At 55.3% G+C, this 12,128-nt stretch overlaps 6 protein-coding genes across 6 annotated transcripts; 3 read left to right on the top strand and 3 right to left on the bottom strand.

Annotated features, from left to right (window-relative positions):
• Window positions 1–224: 224 nt before the first annotated feature.
• Window positions 225–826, top strand: BO66DRAFT_414715 (DASH complex subunit SPC19; the record flags this gene model as incomplete). Its single annotated transcript, XM_025649489.1, has 2 exons — window positions 225–356; window positions 419–826. 2 exons carry the CDS (start codon window positions 225–227, stop codon window positions 824–826), a joined length of 540 nt encoding a protein of 179 aa, XP_025499817.1.
• A 389-nt stretch (window positions 827–1,215) lies between these two features.
• BO66DRAFT_192531 (tRNA methyltransferase RSM22) lies at window positions 1,216–4,467 on the bottom strand. Its single transcript, XM_025642462.1, has 2 exons — window positions 4,305–4,467; window positions 1,216–4,220 (listed from the first exon to the last, which is right to left on the bottom strand). The coding sequence occupies exons 1-2, from the start codon at window positions 4,346–4,348 to the stop codon at window positions 1,565–1,567; spliced, it is 2,700 nt and encodes an 899-aa protein (XP_025499818.1). The 5' UTR covers window positions 4,349–4,467; the 3' UTR covers window positions 1,216–1,564.
• Window positions 4,439–5,718, bottom strand: BO66DRAFT_332584 (uncharacterized protein; the record flags this gene model as incomplete). The annotated part of the gene is made up of 4 exons (XM_025644140.1): window positions 4,439–4,819; window positions 4,878–5,183; window positions 5,370–5,555; window positions 5,653–5,718. 4 exons carry the CDS (start codon window positions 5,716–5,718, stop codon window positions 4,439–4,441), a joined length of 939 nt encoding a protein of 312 aa, XP_025499819.1.
• Window positions 5,719–6,624: 906 nt separating this feature from the next.
• BO66DRAFT_442545 (SUR7/PalI family protein) lies at window positions 6,625–7,600 on the top strand (the record flags this gene model as incomplete). The annotated part of the gene is made up of 4 exons (XM_025651437.1): window positions 6,625–6,637; window positions 6,725–7,019; window positions 7,084–7,266; window positions 7,342–7,600. The coding sequence occupies 4 exons, from the start codon at window positions 6,625–6,627 to the stop codon at window positions 7,598–7,600; spliced, it is 750 nt and encodes a 249-aa protein (XP_025499820.1).
• Window positions 7,601–8,195: 595 nt separating this feature from the next.
• BO66DRAFT_395002 (ribosome-associated complex protein SSZ1) lies at window positions 8,196–10,595 on the bottom strand. Its single transcript, XM_025648123.1, has 5 exons — window positions 10,415–10,595; window positions 10,271–10,307; window positions 10,062–10,188; window positions 9,235–10,006; window positions 8,196–9,178 (listed from the first exon to the last, which is right to left on the bottom strand). Exons 1-5 carry the CDS (start codon window positions 10,502–10,504, stop codon window positions 8,510–8,512), a joined length of 1,695 nt encoding a protein of 564 aa, XP_025499821.1. The 5' UTR covers window positions 10,505–10,595; the 3' UTR covers window positions 8,196–8,509.
• A 400-nt stretch (window positions 10,596–10,995) lies between these two features.
• BO66DRAFT_395003 (exosome non-catalytic core subunit RRP40) lies at window positions 10,996–11,978 on the top strand. The gene has a single exon (XM_025648124.1). The coding sequence runs from the start codon at window positions 11,081–11,083 to the stop codon at window positions 11,924–11,926; it is 846 nt and encodes a 281-aa protein (XP_025499822.1). The 5' UTR covers window positions 10,996–11,080; the 3' UTR covers window positions 11,927–11,978.
• The last annotated feature ends 150 nt before the right edge of the window (window positions 11,979–12,128 follow it).

Here is a 12,128-nt window from a genome sequence, read left to right on the forward strand (position 1 = left end):
GGAGAGCGAGGCGGAACGAGGGAGGTTCCGGATGCAACGAGGTTTGTCCGGAGGTCCGAGACCCAAAGGGGGATAGTTTCCCCGCCGCTTTTGTCCCCTCCTCTCCCGACTCCCGACAATGTAAACAGTGCCCCGGCACGGCACTACAATCGATAACAACGTCCAGACACTATATCTGCATCTGCACATTGATCATACAATCGCCCAAGAATCAGTCACAAAGCATGGCAGAACACCTCCAACTCTCCGTCTCCTCCCTGCAATCCTCCCTCCAACTCCTCGACTCCTCCATCTCCACCCTCGACGCCGGAGTCAGCGACTTTCCCCGCCTCTCCAAAGTCCTCCAAACCACCCGAGTACGTAACGTATCGCACCACCTTTCTCCACAACCCCATCAAACCACTAACTTGGAGGCCAGCACTTCGAACTCCTCCCCGAACCCACCCTCCGCGAAGCGCAGCAATCCCTCCTCGACGAAATCACCCCCAGCATCGCCCACCTCCTCGAACTCGCCACCAACCACGTCGAGAAGCTCTCGCGGCGCGAGCAAGGGCTCCGCGCGAAGTGCGACCTGCAGCAGGGGCGGCTGTACTCCAACGAGGAGCGGCAGCAGCAGAAGCGACAGCTGGCCAACAAACCCAACCCCAAACCCAGAGCCGGTGCTGCGGCGGCGGCGGCGGCAGCGGCAGCCAGCAAGGCGGCCAAGGCGGCCGAGCTCCGGCGACTGGTTCAGAAGAAAGAACGTCTGCAGTACGCGGTGGAGCGGCTGGAGCTGCAGGGGAAGCAGCGGGAACGGCAGCTGCGGAAGAGTATGGCTTTTCAGTGAAGTACGCGGGCTGGCGGAGATGATCTTTTCGGGGAAATAGAAATGAAGGGGTGGAAGGAAGCGGGTAATGCGTGAATCTCTCGAGCAAATTCGGCCCGCGGGGCTGGGCATGAAGAGACTCGACTCGTGTCCTGGGCTCGCTTGAGTTGCGAGTAAGGGGTGGCAGAATTGTTACCATCAGGGCACTTTGTGGCTGGTCAATCTAGTATCATTCAAGGTTCAATGGGTGTCTAGCCTCCACACCCCCCCAACCTCCCCTCTCTCCCCCCGCGGCGCATCCGTCTTGCTCGTGTCGTGGGGATGACACAACATTTCCTGACACAAATTACAAAACCTGATGGACGGTGCCAAGCCACAACAATCCAGTACGCTGGACTCACGCCTGGCCTGCAGGCGTGCACTTCACCCAGAGTGTCACACACAAAGACGAGTCCAATGGAAACGAAGCCAAACGAAACAAAACACTAATGACCAAGATATGGAAGTGGAGAAAATGCCTTTTGAGTGAAGAGCTCTCAACTAAGATAGCTAATATCCATACAATAACCACATATCATACATGAAAATTTACAGAATGCATGCCAAATGTGCTCCAGAGCCCGTAGTAGATAATGTCCGCAGCCCGGCAGCAGGATCCTCCTTAGAACAATACGCCGCCAACCATGATGAAACGAAAAAAAAAAATCCCAATCAAAAAACCCCGAACATCTTGAACAACACCCTTTTCTGACCGCCTGCCTACGAGTCCGTAGGCTTCAACTGACTGTAATGCTGGCGCACCTTTTTCTTATCCTGATGCTTCTTCCAGCTGGGGATCTTCTCTCCCTTCTTGCGCTTGGGGATGAGCAGTTCCGGTTTGCGATCCTGCGCCGCTGCATCGGCTTCCTCCTCCTCCTGGGCGTCCTTGGCTGCCTCGCGGGCCGCGGCGCGCGCTTCCAGGCGGTCCTTCTTGCTCAGCCCGTGTTTCGTGCCCAGCTTGACCTTGCGCTCGATCTGCGTCTTCGACCCCAGCGCCCACAGGTCGCCCCATTGCGACTTGCGCACGTCCCGGTACGCCTGCCGGCTGAAGGAGCGGGGGACGGTCCAGCGCTCGATCTGCGCATCCGGGGTGCAGATGTCGAAGGTGACGTGGCCGCGGCGCTTCAGCGGCGGGTAGACGATGCGCGGCAGGGTCAGCGGCTCGAACTGCGCCTCCTGCTCCGCCAGCCTCTGCTGCTCCTCCTCGGTCATGGCCGCCCGCGTCTGCGGGTCCGGGAACAGGTGCTCGTATCCCTTGGCGGCGTGGAACTTGGCCACGCGGTCCTGCTTGAAGCCCTTCTCTTCGCGGAGATCGACCCCGCGCTGCACCGCGAGGTAGCTGAATCGCAAGTCCTCGTGGTTGTGCGTCTTGGCGTCGATGATGCGCTGCAGGAAGGGGGGCCGGATGTATCGCTGCTTGAAGTGGCACCAGTCGCCGCGCCCAACGGTGTGGCCGGGAACACGGTACATGGGACACTGGGCGTGGTTGGTGCAAGGCGCAATGATCATGCCGGGTTCCTTGTCGAGGTCAAGTTCCTCCTCCGCATCCTCTTCCGAAGCGATGTCTTCGTCGGAGGTCTTGAGGTCGGTGTTGCGGATGACGCGCTTGAGCAGCATATCACGGGCTCCGGCGATGGCTTCGAACCCCCGCTGGTGGCCCTTCTCAAGCAGAATGAGAATACCACCGTTGGGATTGACCAGCTGCCAAAGGTTCTTGACATGCTCCTTTCGCAAATACTCCTCGTCGATCGGGTGAATGGAGTGCGGGGCGATAACGATGTCGAACTGTTTCCGCTTCGGCGCCCGGTCGTCGTCTAGCGTCGCATTTTCGCGAAGGTGAACGTAGTCAGGAAGTCGAGGAAGGAAGGTCGTGTTATGCAGCAATGCAGAAGCGCGAGCACGAAGACTATTCGATCCTACCACGACCGTCGACTTGCCGATTGGGATTTCGGAGAAAGGGCGCTCTGGATCCATGACCTCCCACTCTGCACGCATAATCTCCCGCCACGCAATGATACCAGCACCTCCAGCACTGGCATCAAGCACACTCGGGCCTTCTTCCTTGGTCATCAAACCTCGCAGCCAGTCTGTCCCCAGTCGCTTGCGTACCTCAACCAGGACACTCAGCACACTCGCATAGAAGCCAGGGTACATGGCCGCAAGGTAAGCATTAGATTCCATCTCGGACATGTGACGCTGCGAAGCCTCCAGAGGGCTCGGTAGTTGAGGGGCTTGAACGGATCGGGGGGGAGTCGTAACGGACAAAGGAAGGTATTGGCCCTTGAAGACACGGCGAGCGGTCTCCTGGAGGTGCTTATTGGAGAAATCCGACAGGATCATCGAGATGGGCTTCACCAACGTGTCATTTGGCAAAAAGACCGTGCTGGGATTCGTGCCAGATCTGCCCAGCTCAGTGGTCGGGTGAAATCGGGGGTTATCGTTACCATCGGGCACAGCCTCGTCCTGGAACTGCTCGAGCATGACCTCTCCGCCGAGCTGCTCGGCGATCTCGCGCGTGCGCCGCATGGCGTCTGTTTCCGGCACCTCCGGTCCAGCCTCCATGTCGTAAACCACTGGTACGTCATCCTCCTCCGGTTCGAGCTCGAGCTCGAGTTCTTCCTCAACCATCTCAACCTCTTCCCAGCCTCCTTGTCCGTCTTCACGGTATAGTTGATCGGCGGCGGGGTCTTGTGCTTCTTCCAATTCCTCAGCGAGCTCAAGGTCAGGTTGAATGCTGTCAAGGTCGCGGTAGATCGGTTCACCGTAGAGTCTGGTGTATAGTTCGGTCTCGCGGGCGTTCAAGTAATCGGGGGGCAGGTATTCCCGAAACTCCTGTCTCGCCATCCGCACCCGTCCCTCCAGTGTCTCCTGGTCTCGGTGACCGATGGTCTGACTGAATGCGTGCTCATATTCCAAGCCGTCGAGGTTGAGAGCCTGATCGAAGTCGTCAAGCAAGTCCAGTTCCTCCATGATATCGGCCATGGCGGCTTCATTTTGGTTGATCTCATCGATCAGGGCGTAGACGGCATCCTTCCGCTCCGCATGTGTAGCATCCGGCACGGCGGGCGTTGCAGAGGAAGAGTACCTCGACCCAATCGTCCACTGTCCAGGTCGAACTTCTGTCGGTGCTCGCGGGAGCTTATTGGTACTCGAGGTCGAAGAGAGACATCTCCTTGTGGTCGTAGTCCGGGACCGCCCGTTCACGAAGCTTGCCGCTCCGCGGCGGAGTTGTTGCGTGCTGAACTGCGACGTTCTGTTGACTGCAGCGCGCAGCAGCCCCTGAGGCGTCGCCCGTGTCGCCGGAGATCTGGACAGCATCCTCACCGGTCCGCGACTCTGTCCGCAACGTTGGAAAGTGAAGTACAGAAGGATGTACCTGCGCAGAAATTTGTTAGCTTGCCACCCTGCCTGCAACTTTGTAGCTCGGAAAACTTGTGCCAAGACGCTGCAAATTGCTTACCTCTGATTGGCAAACGGCAAGGGAATCTTCCTTACGTAAGCCATATAGACCGGAGCACCTGTTACCACTTGAAGCCCTGTAAGGTGGCAAGAAAAAGACGGAAATGATTAATTCTTTCTTACACAACTGCAAAACTAGGAGTCACTGTCTGTATCTTCGTTACCCATAAGCACCTTCAGAGCCGAGATCCATTTCTGGACCTCGTGCTCTAGGGCAGTCAACTTGGCCATGACGGCCATCAAGCTCGGGTCCTGACTTTCTACGCGGACTTTTTCTTTCACCTTTACTTCGTCTCCCTTCCAGGTGAAGACATCGCCGGCTTCGTCATGAGGCCGATGACGGGTGCCAAAGAGCCGGTCCCTGATGTTGAACCCGGTGAGCGAGATGTCAGAGGCGAACGCTGTGGGCGTATGGGTTGGCGTGCTGGATTCCAGAGTTCGCAGGTGTAGTACCAGCGCGGAATCAGCAATAGTGAGATGGAAAGAAAGACAGGGTGGCAGCGGAGGGTCAAACATCTTCAGAGGTCTACATCAGTCCTCAACTCCAGTGAAGCGCAAAACAATCATCACTCACGTTCTCTGCCGCACTAGCCTCCCACCATTTCTGTTTGACCTTGTCGCTCTCACCCTTGAGCATCTGCCGTGCCTCGGTGATGGTCTCACGCAGGAGATGCAACTGACTAAAGATGAAGCCAGCGTTGAGTGGGTCGCCCGTCCATGTACTAACATCTACAATGTCCAAGCTCTGGTTGACCAGATTCTTTACGGAGACCAGCTGATCAAGCACAAGCTCTGGAGCCTCAGAGGCATTGGACAGGCATAAGCGGGTGTTGGCTGACCCGCGTACTGAGGCTAGAGAACTTAGACGGAGTTGAATATCCTATCATGTCAGGCACGATCAGTAAATGTTAATTCCCGAGGGTGCATGTAGATTGCAGCAAGCAAGGTATGATGGTGGTGGTGGTGGTGGTGATGATGATGCAGGGGTGTCGATCGATGGGTAGAAAAAACAAAGTTATCACATCAACCATCGAAGAAGAACCGAAAATTGGAGAAGATGACATACACCTTTGACGATTTGCGTCCCAACCCGGGTTACGTAGCCTTTCACATTTTCGGACCGAAGGGACGACAGCACTAAGGTTGAGCCCGGCTCTTTGGGAGCCAGCAAAGCAGCACAATCATGCAAACCTTCCCTAAGCGAGACGAGTGAATCTTGCAGGGAGCGTAATAGCCACTCTAGCTCCTTGGCCTATTATGCAGGTCAATGGGTAAGCAATCAATGAGTCAGACCAAGCTCTTTATGTCGTGTAGTGGTAAGTTAAGATAAGCACCGGGTAGGGGCATACCAACGTGGATTCCACTTCCTGTTCCAGGCGTGCTGGGGGAAGGGGTGGGTAAGCCCAAGTGGCCATAGTGTGATCCGTCTGACAGCTAAAATTCCACAAATGTTCTAGGGGCCTAGGTTTCCGGAGGATCGGATGTGCTTAGGGTTCTAGGAGTGGCATATGGCGTAGACGCAGTCTTTCGATATGAACTAGGGGGTGGGGGAATAGTATGAGTAGAGAGGGTCAGGCAGCAGAATTCAACTCTGGGCCTCGAAAGGGACGATGATGCAGTACGTAGTAGACAGAAGAAAATTTCCGCACTAGCTTGCCAGACGATCCACGTCGAGAGGAGTCGGGTACCCAACTCAATTAGGGGTGGGTGGTGTGGTGCAACGTTCACGTTTTCTGTTCTGTGGGTGGTTGTAGAGGTGAAGTTGCAGCACTCAAGCTCGACGATCGAGAGAGCATCGAACGTCATGAAGGACCGAAGAGGTGAAGTCTAGACTACCCGATCTAGACTAGTGCAGCACTAGAGTTTAGACTAGCCGAGGCCAGTTAGCGGGGCCTGCTGCAACGATGACGTCGATAGTACCGTCACTCTTCCGTTTCTACTCGAATGAAATGAACTAAACTATGGCTGTGAGACTGAAAGGACTTTCCATCAGTGCCTGCCGATGAACCACCCCCGATGATGATGCATCCTCATGATTATATCACTACCCCCTGGGTCGACCCTCCCCCGGACTCTTCGGATATTATAATACCAGAACTCTTCTCTTCAGACCCTGACTGACCCTCTCTCCCTTATACTTCCCCCATTTCTTCCTCCCTACGCTTCATCTCCTCCCACCAGTCCTCCAAGTTCATAAATCACCCAGGTATTATACCATCAAGCGCATACCTCTGCACATCAGAGCCTAAGAAAGAACTCACCATCCCGGACCCAAGCCCGAAGGCGCAAAAGAAAAAAAGATAATCATACATAGTATCACGATGGTGCTCAGCAGTAAGCCCACCCACCCACCTTCCCAGCCCTATGATCCACTTCTATACTATAGCGCATGGGCTAACATTCCGCGTCCCTATTCTCCAGGAGTGGCATTGGGCTTTCTCGGCCTCTTCTTCACAGCGGGAGCCCTCCTGCTCATGTTCCTGACTCTCCTGGGCGGCGCGACCAACACCCGACCCTTGAACGAGATCTACTTCCTGCAGGTCGACACCAGCAACATCCCGGGGGCACCCTCGCTGTCTCGCTGGACGTTCTGGCAGCTATGCGCGGTGGTCAATGGCAAGAGCCAATGCGGCTCGTCTCACCCGGACTACCCTTTCGACCCCCCCAGCTCTCGTAACTTCGACACCACCACCAACATCCCCGCTGCCTTCATCGGGTAAGTCACTTGACTTCACCACGCTTCTGTCCTCGAGGAACCACAACTGATTCCCCATCTCCAGAACGAACCACTACTTTCTCACCTCGCGGTTCTCCTTCCCCTTCCTCCTGATCGCCCTCTTCTTCGGCGTCATCTCCCTCCTCACCGGCTTCCTGGCCATGTGCACGCGCATTGGCAGCTACCTGTCCTCGTTGATGGCCTGGATCGCCCTGGTCTTCCAGATCATTTCCACCTGCCTGATCACGTAAGTTCTGCCCTACCTACCAGACCAGACCCAAGCCCCAGAATCTGGGAAATAAACTAACAAAGAAACTCGCAGTGCCGTCTACGTCCAAGGCCGGAACAAGTTCAACGCCAACAACCAAACCGCCCGGCTGGGAGTCAAGGCCTTCGCCTTCATGTGGACCGCCGTCGCCTGTCTCTTCCTCGCCTGCCTGGCCTACTGCATGGGCGGCGCGACGGGCCGCAAGGATCGGGGCCGGGGCTACAGCGGCCGCCAGCACCGCCGGAAGGGGTTCTTCTCGTCCGCTCGCTCCAACAGCTTGAGGAGTAACAAGGAGACTACTGCTGCGGTTTAAACTCCCAGAGAGAAAAAAAAAACTCTCCAATTCGCACTGGTCTTTTGTTGTTGCTGTTGTCCGTACGAGACGAGAAAGTAACGGGCACGGCGTTCGTTCATCGACCAGGTGCAAAGAGAGAGGTTTACTGTCCCTGACTCCCAATCTACATACCTCGCTGGAGAGGGTGGGGTTAACCACCGTGGCTGAGGAAGCTCCGTTTGATAATGCTTACACCCACCCTCCCTCCTGAATAGTCTCACGCCTATTCCGCAGCCTATATGAATTTCTTTGATGTCTTATTCCCTGATGCTATGTTGTGCTGCACACCCACGCACATTCTGCTGTTCTGACTGTATACCATCGTTCATGACCTGGTGGCTCGTTAATCCTAATCTATCCTGTTGGGGATCTGCTTGAGCTTTAGTCGGTTTCTACTTTGTTTGCCGACCTGTACTGTGTACCCTGTATGCCTTGTTCGCTTACTGTTGTTACACTATATTTACATTTAGTAATTGTAATATAGCTCGTTTGAACCAAAAGTACTCAAAGACTCAGGAGCATAGTTATAGAGTACTACAAATTGTAAAAGTAATACGCAAGGCAAGAGAAGTATCTGCGAAATCTATCATTCTCTATTCCGCGTCATTGCAGTTCTCTATATATACTTTTCAGAAGCCTTCATGAATACATTTGTCGTCAAAAAGTCATGGCCAAGCAGAACACAGAATTAGGTGCCTCTTTCCGATTGAAAACTGAATGATGTCTTGAGACGTGGTGCGTAAGCTTCTGCGGAAGAGAAACCAGGAAAAAAGGAAGTTGGGTAATATCCGGCAGTAGAAACCAAGCAAGTGAGATTCTAAATCGATTCATGCAAAAGATGCAACATAAATATTTTGGTAGCAGATTCATAACTCAGAGACGGGCAATCTAGGCCTTGGGAGCCTCGACAGCACCGCGGACGGCGCTTTGGCCGCCGACCTCCCGAGCGGTGATCTGCAGGCCAAGGTCGGCATCGACGTGGATCATGAGCTCAACCTTGCTGCCGGCCTTGACACCCTTGACGGCCAGCTCAGCAATAGGCTTCTCGGTCTTCCAGACGATCTCACGGATCTCCTCCTCCTCCTCATCAGAGTCGGAGAAGTCGGAGTCATCCTCATCAGCCTCAGCCTTCTCCTCCTTGGGCTTGGGCTCGGGCTTGGTGACCTTGATCTCGCGGACACCCTCGCAAACGCGGATCAGGACGTCACCTCCCTCCTTGGGAGCAGAGAACTGAGCGGTACGGCGAGCGGGGAGAGCAGTCTCGACGTGGAGGAGGGCCTGGAAGTCAACGGCATCGCCGGAGGTGACCTCAACACCGATGGCGTTCTGGAGGTGGGGAGTGGCAGTGACCATGGGGTGGATCGACTGCTCGATGTCCTCCTTGTCGAACTCCTGGATGAGGGAAGCCTGGATGGCAGCACCGCGGGGAGCAAGCTCAGAAGGGTTGATGGCAGCGGTGAAGGTGGAAGGAGCGAGAATGGTGGTCTTCTCGGAGAAGATGTTGCGGGCCAACTGGGCAATCTTGGGAGTGTGGGAAGTACCACCAGCGAAGATGACCTAAATTGTCAAGATTAGATGGATTGAGCTGGTTTCAAGAGGGCGGATCCACAAACCTCATCAATGTCCAGAACGTCCAGGCCAGCCTTCTTGACGACCTGCTCGATCAGGGCAGTGAACTGAGCGAAGACCTTGCCGGAGAGGAGCTCATAACGAGTGCGGTTGATGGTGGAACCATAGTCGATTCCATCAGCAAGACTCTCGATGCTCAGGGTAGCGTTGGTACCCAGACTCAAAGCGCGCTTGGTAGCCTCACCCTCAAGCTTGAGCTTGGCCAAGCCACGAGCGTTCTCGCGGGGGTCGGTCTTGTGCTTCTTGATGAACTCCTTGGCGAAGTGGTCGATGACGATCTTGTCCAAGGTGGCACCACCCAGCTCGTAGTCGTGGGCAGTGGCCAAGATGGTGTACATACCGCCACGGCAAGCAATGACGGTAGCATCGGAGCGAGTGCCACCAAGATCGGCGACAACGGTAAGCTTGTCAGTCACGACAGCCTCGGGGCGAGCATCGTAGGCCAGAGCAGCAGCAACGGGCTCGTGGATGAGCTGGAGAACCTCAAGACCAGCAGCGTTGGCAGAGGCGATCAAGGCCTCACGCTGGGCATCGTTGAAGTCGGTGGGAACGGTGATGACGGCAGCGTTGACCTCCTTACCGAGATAATCGGAGGCGGACTGCTTAAGACGGCGCAGGTGACGGGTGGCAATTTCGGAGACGGTAACAGTGCTGGGGGTCTCGCTGGTGGTGTCGCGGATCGAGAAAGCAACGGTGTCATCGTGCTGCTGGGGGTGGGCGGAGTTGTGGCAGGGAGTAGCGTCTATCGACTTGAAGCTAGAATCCTTGTCAACATTTCGATCTCCTTCGAATGGGAAGTGGGAGCAATTACTCCTTGCCAAGGTAGTCTCTGAAGTATGCAACAGTGTTCTGGGAGTTGCGGATAAGCTGGTTCTTGGCCTGAGCACCGTGGTACTCCTCGCCTTCGATGTAGGAAAGAACGGTAGGGATTTGACGGTCTATATGCTGGTAAGTTCACAGTCTGTGGGAGCAATGCGCCACCGGAACTGGTGAGCGAAAATGGGGGGGGTTGAAACTGACCTCCCTCCTCGTTGGCAATGACCTCAGCCTTGCCCTCCTACATGACAATGGTATTAGCATCACTCTCGATTGAATTGTACGCGTGTGTATTGTTTGATTTGTTGGATAGATGAGATGTCAGGTAGTTCGAAGACAGGTACGTACAGGGTTGAGGCGGGCGATAGAGCTGGAAGAGTTGCCAAAGGAGATACCAATGGCGAATCTCTCGGTAGCGCCGTTAGTTTCGGAGCTCATCTTGTGATATGTGTGTGAGGAATGGGGAAGGGAAACAAGAGAAAGGAAAATGAGCAGCGATCCCAAGGGAAAACGGAGATGGGAGAAAGAGAGGACGGAGGAAGAAGAGGGAACAATTATTGAGGCTGTTCCCGCCGCGCTTTCCTTCGCCCCGAGGAAAAAAATTTTGGCTCGTTTGCAATTGGCGGGCAGATGTGGCTAGTGCTTATCGATAATGGATGTGGCGGTGCAGCCGCCACTTTCACTCTCAGAAAGGATCAACATAAGCCCAAGGTTAGTGTTGAGTTACCTTTCCGCATTGGAGATCAATAAAACAGGCTAGAACACTGTCAAGCTTCATAGCTCGAGCTCCTAACACCCGAAGTCAATTCATCGGTTAGTTGCATAGCACCCTTGCCCAGGCTGGGGGGACATATGCCGTATCACGTGAAGATAAACACTGCAGACGATAAGCTCACGGGGCGATTTGCGCTTCCTTTTTCCTTTGCATGCGATCAGCCAAACTTCTTTCATCATAATACTCCTCCATCTCCACCCCGCAGCTACATTGACCTGCGAGGCAAACATATACGCATCATGTCTTCATCACTAGTCCTCCTGCCCGGCGATGAGATCCCATCCGAGTACCTCCCCTCCACCAGCTCCGCACCGTTGAGGTTGGGCGCCGGCCTCCGTTTGCTCTCGCAACCGCACCAACCGACCACGAGCAACAACTCAAGCTCCTCCCCCAGCCATGTCCTTACCGCCACGCAGGCCGGGATTCTCTCCACAGACAACAAGCGCAACGCCATATCGATCCTCTCCTCGCCGCGCCGCCGGTACGTGCCCACGGCCAACGACCTGGTGATAGCGCAGATCCACCACTCCAGCCCCGACTACTTCCACTGCATGATCACGCCGCAGGCGCCCCATGCGGTTCTGGGGCAGCTCTCGTTCGAGGGTGCCACGAAGAAGACCCGGCCCATGCTGAAGCAGGGCGATCTGGTGTACGCGCGGGTGCTGTCCGTTGGGCTCGGGGCGGGGGCGGAGGTCGAGCTGGCCTGCGTGAACCCGGCGACGGGCAGAGCGGAACCCGGCGGTCTAGGGCCCCTGAACGGCGGGATGGTGTTTGATATCTCCACGGGGATGGCGGCTCGGTTGATGCGGGCGAGCTCGTCGACGGGCGAGCAGCAGGAGGGGGTGGCCGGGTTGGTGGTGCTGGATGAACTGGGCAAGAAGCTCGAGAAGGCCGGCGGGTTCGAGATCGCCATTGGCAGGAATGGCAAGGTGTGGGTGGACTGCTCCAACTCCGGGGATGTTGCTGTCAAGGCGACGGTAGCAATTGGCCGATGCTTGACCACGATCGATGAGCATGACTTAAATCCCGCAGACCAGAAGAAGTTGGTGTCGAGGGTGTTGCGCGAGCTGAAGATTGAAGTGTAAACTAGAATTTCTGGGTTACTGGGTTATATGTCTGTGTTACGATAGATTTGATGACATCCTATTTTCCTATTTTCCTATTATCCTATTACTCTTTAATTATCATTTTCTACCGCGTGTGGTACATTACAGTAAACAGTGATATCCAATGGTGGGTGGTATCCCACTGCGGTGCGGGAATGGAATTGAAGGCACGGGTTGACCG

Source organism: Aspergillus aculeatinus (genome assembly GCF_003184765.1).
Source record: "Aspergillus aculeatinus CBS 121060 unplaced genomic scaffold BO66scaffold_55, whole genome shotgun sequence".
Classification (NCBI taxonomy): domain Eukaryota; kingdom Fungi; phylum Ascomycota; class Eurotiomycetes; order Eurotiales; family Aspergillaceae; genus Aspergillus; species Aspergillus aculeatinus.